At 52.3% G+C, this 19,990-nt stretch overlaps 1 protein-coding gene and 1 non-coding gene across 2 annotated transcripts in view; one reads left to right on the top strand and one right to left on the bottom strand.

The window, feature by feature from the left end:
- The window catches only part of PECAM1 (platelet and endothelial cell adhesion molecule 1), a 50,900-nt gene that overhangs the window by 29,554 nt on the left and 1,356 nt on the right, over positions 1-19,990 (top strand). Inside the window, exons 13-15 of the mRNA XM_069481615.1 lie at positions 394-456; positions 6,476-6,532; positions 15,204-15,226. Coding sequence (XP_069337716.1) covers positions 394-456; positions 6,476-6,532; positions 15,204-15,226 — 143 coding nt within the window. The remainder of the gene's footprint in view (positions 1-393; positions 457-6,475; positions 6,533-15,203; positions 15,227-19,990) is intronic.
- Positions 2,617-2,723, bottom strand: LOC138392685 (U6 spliceosomal RNA). The gene has a single exon (XR_011234971.1). It is a non-coding gene; the product is annotated as a U6 spliceosomal RNA (small nuclear RNA).

Genomic DNA, 19,990 nt, shown 5'->3' with positions numbered 1-19,990 from the left:
TTCCTGAGATTCCTTTGATCTAGGAGACAGCTCTGTAAGCCTGTGGCCATGCAGAAGGCTTCTGAGTGAGACTGACCTGGGTTAACTGCCGTGGCTAATGCTGGGCTGTTTTCTGTCTCTACTGACCTGTTACAAGTCCTCCCGCTGCAGAAAACGGGGACCGATGCAGGAGGGTCAGGGACTAGACCACTGGCCCCAAGGTCCTGTCTCTGCCTCCCAGACCACCGCAGGGCTCGTGCTGCCTTCCCCAGCTGGAATGGAGTTACGCCTGTGTCTAACCACCCCATCGAAATATGAAATACATTAATAATTTTAATGAAAATCTCTACTGTGGTCTGAGGACCCCAAAAAAGATTCTGTCTAAACACAGAATGCTGTGTTTCCTTTGAGCAGAGCCTCTGAACTTGGACGTGGAGTACACAGAAGTGGAAGTGCCCTCAGGTGAACCTCACAGAGGTAAATGCTGCGCTCACTTGAGTGAGTCCCCATGCTTTGCTCTCGGCTGGGGTGGAGACCCCAGGGTGGGGGTGCTATGCCCAGTGAGAAGAGTCCGGACACCCTCAGTTGCGCCAAGGGAGGTGGTCACAGCATAAATACTGGGCCTGCCTAAGGTAGAAGCATAGGCCCTGGCCCAGGCTCTGAGCTGTAAAATTTCAATAATTATTAGTTATGATGCTACTAATAATAGATAACATTTACTGAGCACTTACTAAGTACCGGGCAATTACTAAGTGCAAGAGACTTTGAGGGCAGCCTTACTCCTGAGTGTTTAGGCTTTTTTTCCAGAGGTACCCCCCACCTTGGCCAATCCCCTGTGTTCCTAACGTTGCTTGTGTAGACTGAACGTGGGTAAATCAAATGCATGTTTTAAGGTATGGAGGGCTTTGCTATTTAGCGGGACACTTGGGTAAAGGTGTTTGAAAGCAGGAAATCCCTGTCAGTGTAAACAGTGGCACTGGTTTTACACCTCAGGTTTTGTTTGTGTGTGTGTGGTTCTCTCCTGGGCAGGCCTGCCTGGGGGTCCCTATCTCTGGTTCTGTGCTGGGAAGACGGATGCAGAGTGGGCTGGGTGGGCCACAGCAAACTCCAAAATATCGATCTCAGTTGCTTTTGGCACCAGAAAAAGACATGCGTATCCTAGCCCTCCTCCTCCTTAGCTCTCTGGAGGGCTCCTGCACACTCAAAGGAAATAGCCATTCAGAACCTTCCTAGCCTGCCGGGATGCTCCTTAGGACTGGTCTGGGGCAGTTTTGCAGGCTGAGCCCTCCAATGTCAGCCAGAGCCACATGGCGATGGCATCCTGAAGTCATGTCTTGCTCTGTGATCTGGGGGGAATGTTGTATTACTTCCTCCTCCTCCTGTGTAGCGTGGTCTTGTCAGCAGGTGTGTGCGCAGAACTTCCCTGACAGGGCTGTCCTGCACAGCCGCTGGCCTGCGTGCTGCACTGCTGGGGCACCGCTCCCACAGCCCGCCTGGAATTGTGCACTGCCAGTGTGCACAGCCGCCCGGACCTCCCACTCCCACGTCTAGACTGGACCCGAGAGGGGTGGGAAACGTGGCAGGCCTGAAGTCCTCCTCCTCTTTAATCACTGCAGAGTGATTCAGGCCCACGATGGAACGGCCACTGTGCGAGCAGCAAAGGAGGTGCAATCCTTTCCAGGGGGGGCGGGGGCGCAGCCTGAGAGGGAGCTCCAGCACAGAAGCGATAGTATCAGGTTATAGTAAGTGCTTAGAAGGAGGAGAACAGGGTGCAATGAGAAGGCATAAAAGGTGATGGCTTTACAGGAGGCCTCTTTGAGGGGCGGCATTTAAGCAGGGCCTGAAGGGTGCAGAGAAGGCAGCCCCACCAGGAGGGAGGGGTAGGCAGCCCCAGGAAACGGGAAGGGCAGTGTGAGGCGGCTCGGGGCTTGGCGCATTTAAGACCTGAAAGGCGGCCCTTGTGTCTGCAGGGTGAGCGAGGCAGAGGGAGGCATGTGGCGCAGGGGCTGATCAGCCTCGAAAATTTTCTTTGCATTCCATTCCAAATGGATTAGAGACCCTTGGAAGGCTTTAGACAGGGAAGTGACAGCTTCCAACTCCTATCTTTTAAAGAGATCCTCGTGCCTGGCAAGGAAAACGGATCGAAGCGGGGGCAAGAATGGGGGGAGAGAGACCAATATGTCACCACCAGGCACTAAGGGACGAGCAGGGAGCCAAAGTGCCAGCAGTGCATGGATTCTAGATATATCCTGGAGACAGATCACAGCGCCAGGTGAAGAATTTCTGGGCCAGGATGGGAGAGACGGAATTACCGCATGTTTCTTGACTGAGCAACACACGGATGGTCGTCATGTCCGAGGTTGGGAGGAAGAAGCTTGTGGTGAGATCAGGTCGGTCTGGGTTGAGTGTGAGATGCCCATGCGACACCCAGCAGTGCTCAGAAGCGAGTCTAGAGGGGACTGTGGTGGCTTCCCACCAGCCTTTCCTGGCACATAGCACCCCCTCTGTCCCTAGGCACCGTGAGCGTGGTCTCCTGAGTAGCGTTTCACTTCCTCTCGAGGGGAGGTCAGGTTTGGAGGGAAAAGTGAACAAGAGGGCAGGGCTGCCCAAAGGTTTTGATTTTTGATTTTTTTTTTTTTTAATATGGAACGCTTCATGAATTTGCGTGTCATCCTTGCGCAGGGGCCATGCTAATCTTCTCTGTATCGTTCCAATTTTAGTATATATGCTGCCGAAGCGAGCACTGTTTTGTTTTGTTTTGAGACAGAGTCTGACTCTGTCAGCCCAGCTAGAGTGTGGTGGTGTCATCGTAGCTCACAGCAACCTCAAACTCCTGGGCTCAAGTGATCCTTCTGCCTCAGCCTTCTGAGTAGCTGGGACTACAGGTGCACACCACTATGCCCGGCTAATTTCTTCTATTTTTTGGTAGAGAGGTGGTTTCGCTTTTGTTCGGGCTGGTCTTGAACTCCTGACCTCAAGCAATCCTCCTGCCTCAGCCTCTCAGAGTGTTAGGATTACAGGCATGAGCAACCATGCCCAGCTGTGCCCAGAAGTTTTGGACGTGAGTGGAAAAAACCACTGTCTTCTCCATTCTTAACCCTCCACACTCCACCGAGCACTCGGGTGGACAGTGCAGCACTCGGGGGACTGGGCCCTGGCACAGAGCTTCCGGTGCCACTCCCCACAGAGGGCCAGGCCCTGGCTTTGCTCAGCTGCCGGCTGGGCCAGCGTGGGGTAGAGCTCTGAGGGCTGCGCAGGATACCTGGATGGCTTTGGGTTGAAGGAAGCTAGAAGAGGAAGGAAGAAGTAGGGTTTTGTCCTTGGGAAAGTGTCCATTTTCCATTCCTTTGGGAATGTAGCCATGGAAGTAGCATCTGACTTTCTTTTTCTTGGTTGCAGGTGGGGAGGGGTTGAATGTAGGGGAAGAGGGAGGTACAGAGCCCCCTAGGACAGGGTGAAGCAGGGGCGATGGGCCTGCCCTCTCCTTGCCAAGCTGTGCAGCTACAGGGTGCACCAACCTCACTGGTCACCTTTTCCTGATTTGCACAAAAGCTGGGTGGGCTGCAGGGGGTCCTGGGTAGACCTGGAATGAGCTCACTTGGTAGCAATGGAGAGCTTCTAGAGGAAGCCTCCTCCTTGGCAGCTAAGGGGCAGCTGAGGGGAGGGTCAGGCCTCAGCCTCTGGTGTTCACCCCTCACCTTCCCGTGGGTGGGGAGCGGGGTGTTACTAGGTGAGGAAAGGGCTTCGTGGGCTCAAAGCCAGTGACGATCAACTTGACCTGGTCTCGTTCTCAAGGCCTGTTCTCAAGGCCTCTCCTCTTCCACCTGTGGAGGGGGGATGGGGGCCACGTCCAGCTCTAACGCTGGCTGGCAGCCGCCCAAGTGGTCACTAGGGGTGGAGGAGGGGTGGGAAGGAACTCGTTAAATCCTGGTTTGCTACGTGTTTGCTCTGAGGCTAATTGCTGGGAAAACCCCATGACGTCGAAGCCATCTCTTCCTCTGTTAACACAGAAAAACAGAAGCCAAAATAAAGCCCCGTCCGGAAACATCCCTGACAGCAGAGACAAACAGCTTGCCGGCCTGCATTAGCCATTAGCAGGCAGCTGCTGCCACAGGGCACAGAAGTGGGACGTGGTGAGGAGCTGACCCGCCACCACTGAGCAGGGCAGACCCGGGGGAAGCCACCCCTGCTGGCCGGGCTGATAGGAGTTACGAGGAGAAAGGAGTCGAGCGGAGCTACGCAGGTCCAGAGAGGATTAGGGCATCCCCCAGGTGACCACAGAGGTCTCCCGGCCGGCCCTCATGTGCTGGGGGGCAGTGGGGCTCACAAGGCGTCCAGGCCCTCAGGCTTGGCCACCGAGCTCTCGCTTTCCACTTAGTCCCCACCTTCCCCAGTTCCCACTGTGGGGCCGGCAGTGCCCCCCGTGCACCCGTCTGCCTCACAGCCTGGAGCTCCCGAAAGCTGGAGCCGGGGCCGGTCACCTTTCCTCTTGCATGGTGCAGGGCACACAGTAGGTGTCTAGACTTATGCTGGATGAGTGACTTGCCCAGGCCTGACGTCGAGCAGAGGGTGCCTTGGGAACGTGAGGGACCCCCCAGCAGGTATGGGGCTCCCTAGAGCTTCCCTCTATGCCCCCAAATCTGGCACCACAGAGAGAGAGAGTGGAGGGTTGTGTGGGCATCTCTGTGTCCCAGCCGTGGGACCCCCTGGTGTCTCAGCCACTCTACTGAGTTCTAACTCCTGTTTGCTAGCCTGGGGGAGTCACTACAATGCCTTCTGCAAGGCCCCGGTCACCTCAAATGCCCAAGTTCAGTTGTGAGGATCCGAACCACCGCCAGCCTCTCTCCTGGCATGTGGGTTTAGACACAGAAGCCACCACCATTCACTGCTGATTCAGACCTTGACAGGTGTCCCCAGGTAGCTGTGCAAGCCTGGGAAGGGGACATGGCTGTGCCCAAGACCTCAGCTGCTGCCCTGGGGGAGCTCGGGGTCTGCCAGGGGAAAATTCATGGGGATAAAGTGAGTATGTCATAGGCAAATGTCTCCAGAGTGCTGTGGGAACACAAGGGCACACGTACCTGCCCAGGGCACCGAGAGGGGTGAGTGTGCGGGGGTGCACACAGGAGCGAGGCTTGTCTGGGGTGTTGGAGCAATGGAGCAAAGAGAAAGGGCAGTGCCGGCAGTGGAGGAGTGTGTGCAGGGTCAGCAGGTGAGAGTGGGGTGTGCCTGGGGCATGGTGAGTTGAGGGCCTCCCAGTGCAATTAGAGTGCATGGTCGTGCCCCGGCCATCTGCCCCTAAGAGAGAAATGCCCACCTGGCACTGACCACGGCAGCAGGAAGAGCCTTGGCCTGTCTGAGGCTCCTCTCTGTTTCCCAACCTATAAAAGGAGAGTGTCAGCCCAGACAGCATCAGGCACCTTTCCACAGTGAGGCATCCTTGTCCTCTGTGCAGGTGACAGGAGCCGGGGAAGTGGCCAGGTTCCATCCTGTTTCCTCAGGGGGTGTGTGTGTGTGTGTGTGTGTGTGCGCGCGCGCGCGCGCACCCTGTGTGCATGAGTATGGACATTGTGTACAAGTGTGTGCATAAACAGCATGTGTCTGTATGTACAGACTATGTACACACTGTGTACGATGTGTGTAGACACACCATGGGTATGTATACACTGTACGAGGATGTACACAGCGTGTGTACACAGCATGTGCACGTGTTTGTGTATACACATCCTGTGATTATACCTCAGTGTCAGATAACAGATGGCGGCAGGGCACACTGTGTCTCCCAAGCCCCTGATTCTCCTTGGGGTGTGATCCACACTCTGGGTCAGTCATCTTGTCTGCTGTTCTGAAAGGGACTAGCCCATGGGATCTCAACCCTATCTGCATGTTGGGTCCTCCAGGGAGCTCTTAAAAAATCCGACACCAGGGCCCAGCCCAGACCGATCCAGGCAGAGTCCGCACTGAAGCCCAGGTGCTGGTGGGAAACACTCAAGTGCGACCGTTCAGCTCCGCACTCGCTTCCCGGTCCCGGCTGATCCTTAAAGTCCCTGATGATGTCCAGACTCTCACCCAGGCCTCGGATCCAGTTCTGGATCCCAGGGGCTGGGCTCTCAGGTGACTGGGAGGGGCCTGGCAGAGCAGCTGGACACGGGTCACCGTGACAAGGAAAGAGGGATGGGGCTTGAGCTGGAGGGCCCCCCCCCAGCTGTGCTGGGGCCCCCCTGCCTGTGGTCCCTCAGATCCAGGGTTCCTCTGGGGCAGGTGGCCCTGCCCCACAATGACCTGTTGACCTCCTGTTTCCAGACTGAGAGTGACACTGGTTAGTCCAGAGACTTCTAAAGTCGGGAAATGACAAGGTCTCCAGGTGCTTCTGGCCATGGGCAATGGTGGGGTGGGTGGGATGGCTTTGCCTGTGGAGCCTCAGACCCTTCCCTGCTTCAGTAGGGGCTGGCCTGGTGCCCAGGGTCAGCTACTGACCTGTGCCTGGTCCCTTTTCTAGCTCTGGGAACAAAGGGCGTTGAGACGGTGTACAGTGAAATCCGGAAAGCCAACCCTGGTGAGTGAGGGTCCCCCGATTCCCCAGCCTGGAGGGTGGACAGAGAAAAGAGAAAACAGAGATGGCCAAAAAGATAGCCGCTCACAGCAGAGTGTTGGCTCGCTCCCTCCCACCCCCCTTAAAAAGTGGCCTCATGGACTGTTCATTTAGGCAAAGAATGCCCCTTGACCCCAGTGCTCACTGAGCCTCACTGCTCCCCACACGGCCCTGGTGACTGGGGCTCCCCAAGGTCTTAGGCAAAGTCAAGTGCTTTGCTTTGAAGACACTTGGTGGCTTCAGCCCGTAGACTGACTTTGGGGATGGGGGTGGGTTTAGAATTACCCCAGACCCCACTTCAGTTCCCATGACCCCCTGCTTCCTCACTGAAGTTGAGCACAGTCCCCAAGCAGGCACGGAGCTGGGGGAGCACCCAACAGCTTCATTTTTTGGTCTAATGATGGTATTCAATTCTGGTGAAATGAAATCCACAAAGAAACGTCTAAACTCTGAAAGTAAGTCAGCAATCCAAAAGGCATAGCATTGTGGGGGAAAGAGTAGCTGTGTGAGTATCTTGCTTTGCACAGTGGACCTCTATGTAAGTGGATTCTCTGAAACGGAACCGTTAAAATGGGCTGGGAAACTTCCACCAAGGACGGCTACTTCGAGTGCAGCCCGAGAACCACCAGCAGTGGCAGCAGCAAGCTCAGGGCCCTCAAAATCAGAATCTCTAGAATCTGAACTCAGCAAGCTCTCACATGTTTCTGATGCTGCCAATATTTGAGAAGTGCTGTGTTTTTTTGTTTGTTTGTTTAAGACAGAGTCTCACTCTGTCACCCGGGCTAGAGTGTGGTGGCATCAGCCTAGCTCACAGCAACCTCAAACTCCTGGGCTCAAGCGATCCTCCTGTCTCAGCCTCCCGAGTAGCTGGGACTACAGGTGTGCTCCACCACAGCTGGCTACTTTTTTCTATTTTTAGTACAGACAGGGTCTTGCTCTTGCTCAGGCTGGTCTCGAACTTCGGACCTCAAGTGATCTTCCTGCCTCAGCCTCCCAGGGTGCTAGGATTACAGGTATGAGCCACCACGCTTGGCCTGAGAAGTACTGTTTTAAAGGAACTCTTCAATGCTCTGAAGAGCCTACTTTTTGTCTGACATAGTGATCACTTCTCAATTTATATTTTTTTCAAAAAAATTGGTATACTCATGGGTAGAGCAGAAACTCAGCCCCTTGTAGAACTTGACACTGATTGAATGATTTTCATAAACCATTTCCTGGGGAATTTTTGGCTCAAGTACCTCATTTTGCAATCTCGATATATTCAGAGTCAGCAAAATGCCAATTTGGAAATAAATAGGCTTTCTCTATTAGTCTGGCATAATGGAAAGTTAAAAGTGAAGTAGTGCGTTCAAGGTTGGTCCCATTGTGCAATTGTGCAAAAATGCTCTTTCCTTTTTTGTGATCATCCCTGAGATTGTTCATGTCCTCAGGTCAGCGCTGGACAGTTTACGTTCAATGGCTTTGATTATGCTCATATTTGAGCATTTACTGTATGTGCTAAAGCAGTGTAGGCACATCATCTCTTTCAACCTTCACAACAAATCCCACCCCTCCCACTTTTTTTGAGAAGGAGTCTTGCTCTGTTGCCCCAGCGTCCTCGTAGCTCACAGCAACCTCAAACTCCTGGGCTCAAGTGATTCTCTTGCCTCAGCCTCTCGAGTAGCTGGGACTACAGGCGTGTGCCACCACACGCAGCTAATTTTTCTATTTTTTGTAGAAACCGGTTCTCTCTCTTGCTCAGGCTGGTCTTGAACTCCTGAGCTCAAGCGATCCTCCCACCTAGGATTACAGGCGTTGAGCCACTATGCCTGGCCACAGCAAATCCCATTGTACAGATGAGGATACTGAGGTGTAGACAGGTTAAGACATTTGCCCAAGATCACACGGCAAGCAAGCCCCTGAGAACTGGCCATTCTGGAGCCGGACTCCACACTGCAGTCACTGGGCCGCACTGCCCTTGGTTTGGGGAGGGGAAGCTGGTGGGATGTGGAGGCCGCAGGGGTCCCCTCCGCACCACCTCTGCCTTGAAGTCCGGGGGTCTGCAGTCACCTGAGGCTACCAGTGGAGGCCCTTTGACAGCTGGCAAAGGCCACCCCAGTGTGGATTTGAAAGAGTCTGTGCAAGGGGAGAAAAGCAACCTTTTCCTCTCCTTTTCTAGTGTCTCTGCCTGAGGCCACGCACCTTAGACAAGACAGGCTGACAAGAGAAAAACAAAAGCGTTTACAAACACACGCAGCGCACATCATGCGGGAGAAACCCCAGCCATGAGTAACTCAAAGGGGTGGTTAGAACCTGGGATCTATTAATAGTGATATATGGCATCTTAACAAAGAAAAATAAATTGGTAGAGAAGTGACAAGACAAAGGAAAAGTGGCTTTAGGCTTCCAAGGGTGGCAAACCGTGGGAAAACTAATCAAGTGAGGTTTGTTTGTGCAGGTCCATCTTGGTGCCGACTTTCTGTCGTTCTGGCCATAAAACTTCCCCGGGAAGGGAGGATTTATAGCAGTCCTCGTTTCTCAGCGGTTTCTGCTTTTAGTCAGATACTGAAGCTCTGGGAAGGCTTCTTTCTGTATGTGTTGATTTGCGTTTGCCTCCAGCTCAAAATAATCCTTACAGCCAAAGTGGTGTGTTTTGGGGTGGCATATTCTGATTTTCTACAGCTGCTTTAGGGCAGCCAGTTGTCCAGGTGGGTTCTCTCAGGGTCCCCAGCTGGTTCTAGATGACTCACTCGGCCCTGGGTTGTTGGAAGCTGAGAGCTCCCCCAGGCTGAAACCACAGGCTTTGGGGAACCTGCCCTTGCGGGGATTCAAGGTAGTCAGGAGCCCAGCTTTGCTACGAGACATCCCCGCCGCTGCCCTGGGGCTGCTACTTGCCAGCTGTGTGACTTTGACCAAGATGTCTTATCCCCCTGGGACTCAGTTGTTCAACTGTTACACGGGAATGGGATTAAGCGGGAAAGGAGATGAGGTAGGACTGTGGGAGATGGTGCTGATGACCCCAAGTAGCCTGTGTGTTATCCCCACCGTACAGTGAGCATTCAATCACTATTCATTTAAAAACACAGAGGAACTTGAGCCCTAGAGAGTGCAGTGTCTTGCCCAGGCCGAGACCAGAGCGGAGCCCAGCGTCCCAGGCTGGGCTGCTGAGCTCAGGGCTGCAGTCCCCCTGCGATCTGGCCTCTAACCTGCAGCCCATTAGCGAACCTGGCAGGTCTCTAACGTGCCCAGGTGCTGGGAGGAGAGAGAGAGCCTTGGGGGCCTGCAGCTGCCTGAATCCGGTGACCTCACCTCGCCTAGAACGCCCCCATCCTGGAAGCCCAGGAGTTTCCTGCTTCCAAGTATTTCCCCTCAGCTGCTGCTCAGGGACGGGAGCCCGCAGGCCACGGCGGATCCTTTTCTTTCTTATTTTTCCTCTTACTGACATGCTGAAGAGCAGGCATCCGTTTGAGGATTTCTCTCCTTAATTCCCTGGGAATTCCTTAACAGAAACCATCTTCTAAGTAATCCCTTTTCTCCACTCCCCACGTAAAATCAGAAGGGGAGACTCCCCCTCCGCCTGGGGGAAGCCAGGTGATTCTCCAAGGAGCCAGAGCCTTCGGCCCCTGGTGATCCACCTCTCAGTCTTCTCCCACACTCACCCTGGACCTCCCTTTGGGAAGACTCCCCCAAGGTTGCTAAGGGCCATCATTGCTTACGCAGCCTCACAGCCATCCCCAAAGTCCTCAGCATGGCCAAGTTCCTCAGCAACTCTTTGCTCTGGGTACTATTCCACCTCTATAAACTGCAAAATTCTTTAGTTCCGCGTTGATTTTTTTTTTTTTCTCTTTACACACCAATTCTCTCAAGGTTGGGGAGTACCTTCCTCCTCTGTCACGGTTAAAGCTAACATGTGCTGAGCACTTCCTGTGTCTGAGGCCCTCAGTGTCCTCGCTTAACCCTCAAGATCCTCATAGGGTACACCGGGGCTCTGTTCTTATTCCTGCTCTACAGATGGGGGAGGGGGCCTAGAGGTTAAGGAATTTGTCCTTGTCCCGCGGCCAGTGGCAGAGCAGGATTGGAGCCCAGCCGCAGAGCAGTGCTCTTGAACCTGCCGGTTTCCTCTCTGTCGCTAAACCAATTGACTGTGTCCTTCTCTATTTCCAGTCTTTCTTGGTTTGGTTTCCACCTTATCATCTGCATAATTGTAGAATCCAACTCTGTCTGCTTTAGAAGTTAAGATTAACGTCCTGCGTGGTCTGGGCGGCCCTGGGCAAGTTATGGACCCTCTCAAGGCTTCAGTCACCTTCTCTGTGAAATGAGGGGGATGGGCCAGACTGTAGGTCAATGGTCCCCAAAGTTCGTGAAAACACAGATCATGGCCGGGCGTGGCAGCTCATGCCTGTAGTGCCAGCACTTTGGAAGGCGGAGGCAGGAGGATCACTTGAGTCCAGGAGTTTGAGATCAGCCTGGGCAACAGAATTAGACCTCTATCTACAAAAAATTAAAAAATTAGCCAGGCATGATGGCACATGCCTGTAGACCCAGCTACTAAGGAGGTTGAGACAAGAGGATCGCTTGAGCCTAGGAGGTTGCCGTGAGCTATGATCGCACCATTGCATTCTAGCCTGGGTAACAGAGCAAGACCCCATCTCTGGGGGAAGAAAAAAAAAAACCCAAAACCAAAAACCACAGATTGTTTGGCACCACCTCGTTCCTCCCAACTTCTGATTTTCTGATTCAGCAGGTCTGTAGTGGATCTGAGAATTTGCATTTCTAACAAGTTCCCACACACATGCTGCCATTGCTGTTGGCCTGGGGACCACACTTTGAGAACCATGCTCTAGATGTTCTGAGTTCCCTTCTGATTGTGCCGCGCTAAGAGTCTGCTTCTTGTCGGAAGAGGAAGGGTCATGCTTACCCCCCAGAAATCCTGAAGGGATCACTCAGGGCTGGCCAGCAGGGAAAATTCAGAAACGCTGTGCTTGTGTGTGTGTGTGTGAGGGGGTGACCCTCAGGAAAGTAACAGGCCGGGTGGGGGGTGCGTGGGTGGACAGATCGGGGAGCCGGCTGGGCACAGAGCGGGGTCTGGGCCAGCCTCTCCTGCTCCTGTTCCCCAACATTTCCCACCGGCAGCACTCCTGGCCAGCTGTTTTGGGAAGCGGCTCACAGGGCGTAGTTCTGGCTCCTAAACCCCTCTTTCCCCCGAGTGATACAGAGGAAAACCGCTCCCCTAGATAAGTGAGGGGCGCGAGGCAGCCGGTTTCCAAGGCGCAGCCCTGGGGGGGCCCTGGAGAGAGTGCTGGGAGCAGGGGGCCTGGGGAGGCGCCTGGTCTTTGCTGTCTTGGCTTTAGGCTCTAAGCTCAGCATTTTTTCTTTTCTTTTTTAATTGTTGTATCATAAAGCCCCCTCCACTCGCCTGTCTCCCCCCATGAGAGGGCGGACACGGCCCTGGCAGGAATCCTGTGTGTCTTGGTTTCTGCGTCGACTTCCTGCTGCCCGGAGTCATACAGTCGAATTCCACACTACACTTCTCTTTTCCTACGTTTTTTTACTTTTTAAAATTTTATTTTTATTTTTAAAATTGTGGTCAAACACATATAAGCTAAAATTTACCATTTTAACCCTTTTAAGTGTCTGGCTCAGGGGCATTAAGTACAACATTTTTGATTGTCATAACTTGGTGGAGGGGAGGGGAACACTACTGCATCTAGCCGTGTAGGGGCCAGGGATGGTGCTAAGCATTGCACAGTGCACAGGCCGGCCCCCTCTCCCCACCACGAAACGTCACCCAGCCCAAAATGTCACTAACGCCAACGTTGAGAATTCCTGGCTTAGAGGAATTCACCCCCTGTAACTCCTCCAGCAGGAGAGCTGGTTTTCCCCTCCAGGTGCCAGCTCTTGCATGCCCGGTGCCCACCTTGGAAGGTGACCCAGGGCACTTCCCACCTGCTAACTGGCCCTGGAAGAGATGCTGAATCTTGCTCTGTTGAGTCAAACCGGCCACCTCCGCATCTGAGCACCTGCTCACTTGGTAGCCCACCTCCTGCTTTCTCTCTGCCTGGAATTCACTCTGCCAGGGTGTTTCCTAAGGAGGCAGAAACCACTGTTCCTCACAGCATCCCTGCCACCCAGTGTGACAAGAGTGGCTGGGCTGAGAGCAGCCATGGCAGGAAGGGGTCTTCGAGAAAGAACCAAAGACAAGGAGGTCCCTATGCCCAGTTCCCTCTGGGAGGAAGAGAGGAGCCCTTGAGGGTCAGTCCCCACCCATCCTGCGAGGCGCAGGGCCAGCCAGGCCCGAGCACACCACCCCTGCCCCCAGGGTGGCGCTTCCTACTTCAGCGTGCACGATGGTAAAAAGTACTCCAAGAAAAAGTGGACGACGCCCCCACCCCCAAACTCTGCTTTTGGTCGCTCTACTACCAAAAAGAATCAACAACCGCAGCGCACAGGCTGGCGTCCCGTCACTGCTGTCCGCGTGTTCTGCTTTGGGAAACACAGACTTGAGGCTCTTTCCCACTTGGTCTGGTTCCAGAGCCATTGGGACTATGGGGGTACAGGAAGCATGGGGTCCTGTGGGTCCTCCCAGGTCAGACTTGATGGGGGTGCTGCCCACAGCCTCGCTCAATGTGTGGAAGTTGACACAATGGCTTGACTTCTCCGTCGGGCTGATTCATCATTTGGCCATGACGCCTGCCTCTGGCCCCGCCAGGACAGAAGAGGGGCCCCTTAGGAACTTCTGGCCCCGTTCCCTCTAGAGGGGAGGCACAATGGAGTTGTGATAAGACAGGGTGTTGGGGGAGGTGGCTTTATGGAAACAGGATATTTTTAAATTTGAGAAGCAGAAGGGTTGTGACTCCCAGCTGTGACAGATGGGCCCTGAGCCTGCCCAGGGTCCAGCAGGGACTGGGTTTGAGCTTGGGGGTGGGTATAAACAGAGGCCCCTTGGCATGCTTCCCTCGAGTGAGACTGAGGACTTAGGGAGGGGTCATGGCCCTTCACCCTTACTTCTACCACCTTCCAGAACAGCAAGCATCCCTGCACCCACACCTCCTTGCAGGGCCTTCCCCCGGCGGCAGTGAGGGCCCCGTGGCTTCTCTGTCTTCAGGTCTGTGTCCACAGAGGGCTGCCTGGGGGATCTGCCCAGTGGGCCAGTGTGTGGGCCACTGACCATTCAGAATCTCTGCTAGTGGTGGGGCCTGGTCCTGTCCCAAGGGGCGAGACATACCCCTCTCTTGCCGCTTGCAGTGAAAACCAACTCCAACGAGTGCAGGCAGGGACCACTTACACTCAATGCAGAGCTTCCTATTCTCATTGGCTTTTCTTTTTTTTATTTTTTTTTTAATTTTTTGAGACAGAGTCTCGCTCTGTTGCCCAGGCTAGAGTGCTGAGGCATCAGCCTAGCTCACAGCAACCTCCAACTCCTGGGCTCAAGTGATCCTCCTGCCTCAGCCTCCCGAGTAGCTGGGACTACAGGCACACGCCACCACACCCAGCTAATTTTTTCTATTTTAGTTGCCCAGCTAATTTCTTTCTATCTTTAGTAGAGATGAGGTCTCGCTCTTGCTGAAGCTGGTCTCAAACTCCTGACCTCAAGCGATCCTCCCGCCTTGAGTACTAGGATACAGGCGTGAGCCACCGCACCCGGCCCTCACTGGCTTTTCTCGTCCTCACTTTCCTCTTCCTGACATTTAACAGCTGCCATCTGCGCCATAGCAGCCTGGCAGGGCCGGTCCAACATAGCGCGCATTCTGGCAAGAGGGTGGTGTGGGCTCCCGGACAGTTGAAATGAGACCCCGAGGAGAAGAGGAATGGGGCTGGTGGCTCTGCCCTTCAGACGGTTTGGCCATACGCGCCAAGAGCATTGGCAATGTTTATACCTCCTGCTTTGTGATCTCGCTCCTGGGAAAGGGCAGACAAAATAGTACGAAAGATGGAAATGGCTTTATTCCCAGAGAGGATACTGGTGGTGTTATTTAAAATAGCAAAAACTTGGAAAGAACCTGGAGTTTTAAAGTAAGGAACTGGTGAAGTAAACAGTTGCACATCCATTTAACAATTTATTATGCAGCCACTTGAACGATTATGTTTAAGAACTTACCAGAAAATGTTTATAAAGTCATGTTATATATTTGCTGTCTTTGTAGCTTGATAAAAAGAAAAAAAAAAGAAAGAAAAAAAATAAAGTCATGTTATGTGAAAAAGATAGGATTTATGTCATATACTGTATAATTATGACTGTTCCTCCATCCCCCCAAAAAGGATATTCATCATAGAAAATGACTGGGGAAAAAAGCATCAACAGGGTTTGGAGAGTGGCACCAAAGATACTTTTTATCTGTTAATTTCTATTTTCCTGTAGTTTCTATTTTCGTTAAAAAACAAAGGAAATTTGTGCTACTGATTTTTTAAAAAACTCTTTAAAATGTCAAATGAGGTGCCAGGATATGCTTGTCATGTGGAACTAGAGGGTCCCAGTGAAGCTATCTGTGGCAAAGGGGCCATAAACTTGAGCACCAAGCACCTGTGGTCTTAGTGTCTCCTCCTGCCTCTGCCCTGTCCCTCTTCCCTCAACCTGCCCCAGCCCCTGGGATGTTGGTGGGGAAGCCACACTGTGTTTTTCACACTGCTCACTGCCGTGTTATCCTTTGTTTTGCAGATTTCGTGGAAAACAGATATTCTGTAAGTACACATTTCATATGCATTATTTTTAAAAGTGCTCCATTGAGCAGTGGAATATTTTCAGACTCACCTGAGTTCTTCATTCCCACTAATTCTCCTCCCCTCCTCCATGCTTAGTTAGTCTGTGTTAGACCCAGAGTCTTGGGCTCCTCTGACGAGCCTGGGCCAGTTCTGATTTCAAATATCCTCTCCTGCTGTTTCCACCATTACATCTCACCCCACATATGAAGGAAGAGCCCAGAAATCCCCCCCATAGAACCGGGAATCTAGGGCATCTAGCTCCAAATGAGCAAAACACAAATTTCCTTTTAAATTTAGGGTCTGGGCTCTGGAAGTGAGGCAGATTTGGGGGGTATGGTTGGAGGATCGGAGCACCCAACCGCTCATTTCAACTCAAAAAGCCTACTCCAATCACCCCCTACACTAGGGGCCAGGCTTCAGGGGACACTCGAGGTCCTTGAGCCCAGGAGTTCATCCTCTATCTAATGAGGGAACCAGACACATGGTCACTTGTCATAAAGCAGAGTGACGACAGCCACACTCAAGCCTACGGGAGCACAGAAGACAGACCTGGCTAGTGGCCCCTTGACCAAGGAGGAGTCCTTGGGACAGGCCATGGAGAGTGAATCAGATTCTAGCAGCCTCGAGGTAGGACAGCGGGAGCAAAAGGACAAGGGCTGACCGCAGTTTCAAGCGGCTTAGAACTGGAGGATAAGAGTGTGATAGTGACAAGTGAAGGGGAAAGATAAGTCAGGCCTTAAATGTGAAAGACTCAAATGCCTCCTCTTTTAGAGGTTTCATTCTGCAGGAAATAGTGGATTTAGGAAGCTGCTATTTGGCAGATGGGAGGGTTTAAAAAAGACACAGAGGCCCAAGTTCAGCCTTCGCAGAGACCCATCTCCCACTGTCTTCTTAACTCCCAACCTTTGTGTGAGCCACCCAGCAATGCAGGAGTTAACTGGGCGGCTAATATCTTGAGAAATGAGGACTTTGCCTCGTAAATGTCTTCTTTAAAGTCTGGGAAGAACTTTCAGCAAGGTTTCTGGTAGCCCTTCCCATGGGCCCCGGCCCCCTTTGTTTTGCCCACGGCTGAGTTCTTGTAAAACAGAGCTCATTATGCCTTTGACGGACAGGAAGCCACTGACATTCTTTTTATGGAGGAAAACTGTCAATTTAAGGAAAAGAGGAATGAAATGAATGGTTTTTTCCCACCCACTCTGACTCTTAAAAACAGAGAAGATAACATCAGAAGGGCAGGGAGCCCAATTTATAGATGAGGACACCGAGGCCTGGATTGATAGAATAGGTTGCCCGGGGTCACCCGGATGGCTAATGCTGAGCGAGGAATAGAACCCAGGTCTCCATACTCCCTGGCTGGTCCTCTGTCCGTGACACAAGAAGTAAAGATGCTGTCCCAGCAATATTGGCCTGGAGAGAGTAGGAAGTAAGAACCATGCTTCGTGGGCAGCATGGGACCCAAATAAAAACGTGTTCTCCCGTGGCAATAAACGTAGCTGTGTGCCCCAATGCAAGTCTGCGGCTGAGGGTGAGAAACACTCTACAGGACCAACCTACTTGGTCCCCCATCCAAAGGATCTCTCTGGACCAAGGCTCTGAGCTCTAGACCAGACAGAACTTTCTCTTTCCCTAGAAACTAGCCCATGGGCCCAGCTCTGCTCCCGGGTACTCCTGAGAGCCCCCCGTGGCTGCTCCTGCCCCCACCCCTCAAATAATAAAGCCCAGGAGCACAGGAGCTCCAGCCGTTGGGAAAGGAATTTTGAATCTTGAAGCGAATGCGTTTTGTTTGTGAAAGAAGCAGATATAGTTTCCCTAATGACCAGCTGGTGTGGGTTAGGAGCAAATTAATCGACTTGCCCAGCAGGGAAATGGGAGGGGATTTCCTTCCCGAAATCAAACCTGGCGATCGTTCCCAGTTGTTTAATGGCCGTTGCCTCTGAAAACATATTGGAGGAAATATCTTAACAATGAGATAGCCACTTAGCCAAATACTAATTTGGTATTGTTTGACTTGCTTCAATGGCACATTCTGACTTCATTTTTCCTCTGCCATTTTTACCTTGTTTATAAATTGTGTTTGTGGCCGACGCAGACAGATAACGTGAAAGAGAACACCCTGTCCTTAACCGAAAGGGGTGAATCTGAACCCGCGAGGGCCTTGGGATCTCGGAGAGAACCCTGCCTTGTTACAGAAAGAAGACAATCACCAGTTACAGCTGGTCTGCCCCGTTTTCCTGGGGGCCAGCAGGAGGGGTCCCCTCTCAGGAGATGGGGTCAGGAGATGGAAGGGCGAGTTCCAGCTTCCCAGCCAGCTTTGAGTGGTCCCATCTTCCTCCAGCTTAAGCTTCTCTGTCTGTAAAATAGAGGAGGAGGAGGAAGAGGAGGAGGAGGAGAAAAGCAACACAGTAACAGCCCCCTGCTAGAATTTTTTTAAGTTTTCTTTTTAAATGTTATCTTTTAAAGGATAATCTTTGCAAACTGCAAACCACCCTATGAAAGCTAGTGGATTATCCACTTTAAAGCTCTTTTCAGCAAACACTTTGGCAACAGCAGATGTGGATGGGGGATTTACATCATTCAGCCCTGAAATGCGCCTGCCACACACGGAGACAGTTGCTTACCCAACATGGGATTCAACCAAAGCACAGCTTTCACTTAGGAGGCAGAGACCCACGTTAAAACGTGACTTGTCGCTTCCTAGCCGTGTCATTGTGGGCGGATTTCTTAACCTCTAGGGGCCGCTGCTTCCTCATCTGCAAACTGGGAATCGTCCAACTCCCTCCCCTGGTTGTTGCAAGGATTGGATGAGCACCTAGCACAGACGTGGTTTATTGGACGTGCTCATAGGGGCACTTTCTGGAAGCAGGAATTAGAGATCCCAGGGAGTGTTGGAAGCAAAATGTCCTTTGAGGGGCACACACCATGTTCTGGCCAAATGCAAGGCGGTGTCACAGCTGTGCTTTGGTGGCTGGCAGCTGGCCTCGGATTTAAGCGCAGCAAGCCCAGGCCTTGGATGTGAGCGTGCTAACCTTTACTTGAAAACCCCCAAGGCCCTGTTGACGGTGGCCCAGCCCTTCCTGTCTGTGGCGTTGGTTCCGCAGCAGTGCCCTGAGCACTGGCTGCCCCCGGAGAGGAACATCGGAGGTGTCTGGGAAGGGACTTGGTCTGGGGCCCACAGAAAAGCTGGACACTAGAGTCGTGTCTCCCTCCTCTGGGTGGGGTGGAGGAAATGGGGTGAGGGCGGCTGCCAGGCCTGGCAGGCCTCCAGCCCGCTGGGGCCAGCACAGCTTTCTTGGCCCACTTGCAGGGTCTCTCCTGGCAAAGGAGGAGCCAGAGCCTTGGCCTTCTATCTGGGGTGCCTCCGCCCTGCATCTTGTTCCTAAGGGTCCTCAGACCCAACAAGGCCAGAGAGAAATGGAGACACTATCTTAGCTCACCCTCAGGAAGCCAACCAGCCTGGCCATGGGGCTCCCAAGACCCTGAGTCATCCTACATCTTCTACTGCCCCTGCCTCCCCGAGTTCCACCTGCATCAGGGTGTCCTGTGCCCAGACTGGTGGACTTAGATGCTCCCTGCTCTTCAGGACCCACTGTTGCCCAGGGGCCCCCTCCAGAGCGTGCCCTGCTCGTTTGTCCTGCAAGAGCTCCTTCCATTGTCAAAATCCAGTCTTTGAGACACTGCAGTCTTTTCCATGATTCTCTCACTGCCCAGCCCAGGATCCTCTCACTGTCTCTGATCCTAACCCCTTCTGCAGTTTCTTATGGCCTCTTCTACCTTCTACTTCACAGGAGTGTTGTGTATCAATAATTGATAGAACATAAAATTCTTGGCAGGTTCGAGTCAGCTAAGGATCTGGGCACTGGTAGGTGTGTTGGTGACACAAGCATAATACCACTGGAAGCTGTTAAAGAGCACTACAAGGTGGCATAAGGAATTCCCTTTTTTTTTTATTTTGATGAAATATATACAACATGAAATTTACCATTTTAACCATTTTAAAATATATAATTCAGTTGTATTAGGTGCATTCACATTGCTGTGCATCACCACTGTCCATCTCCAGAACTTTTTCATCATCCCAAACTGAAACACTGTACCCATTAAACAATAATTCCCCATTGCCCCTCCCCCACCCCAGCAGCCATTGTTCTTTCTGTCTCTGTGAATTTGGCCATTCCAGATACATTGTATAAGTGGAATCCCATGCTATTTGTCCTTTCTTGACTACCTTATTTCAGTTAGCATAATGCTTTCAAGGTTCATCCATGTTGAAATGTATCAGAATGTCATTCTTTTTTTTTTTTTTTTAGTTTTTGAATAAGAAGGTTTGAGTGATTCTTTTTTTAATGCAGAATCATACAGAGTCGCGATCTGTCACCTGGGCTAGAGTGCAGTGGCGTCATCTCTTCATAGCTCAGAGCAACCTCAAACTCCTGGGCCCAAGCGATCCTCCTGTCTCAGCCCCCCAAGTAGTTGGGACTACAGGCGTGCAGCTGATTTTTCTATTTTTTGTAGAAACGGGGTCTCGCTCTTGCTCAGGCTGGTTTCAAACTCCTGGCCTCAACTAATCCTTCCTTGGCCTCCCAAAGTGCTAGGATTACAGGCTTGAGCCACAATTCCCGGCCTATCAGTCCTTCATTCTTAAAATTACAAATGGTCCTCAAGTATAGGACCCCAAAAATGGTCCTATATCTCATGTTATTTGGAGGCAGAACTGAAGCTAGAAGCCAGATCTCTTCCAACTGT

Source organism: Eulemur rufifrons, chromosome 9, assembly GCF_041146395.1.
Source record: "Eulemur rufifrons isolate Redbay chromosome 9, OSU_ERuf_1, whole genome shotgun sequence".
NCBI lineage: Eukaryota > Metazoa > Chordata > Mammalia > Primates > Lemuridae > Eulemur > Eulemur rufifrons.
The sequence above is the reverse complement of the archived record's forward strand: the minus strand, read 5'-3'. Positions and strand labels throughout refer to the sequence as shown.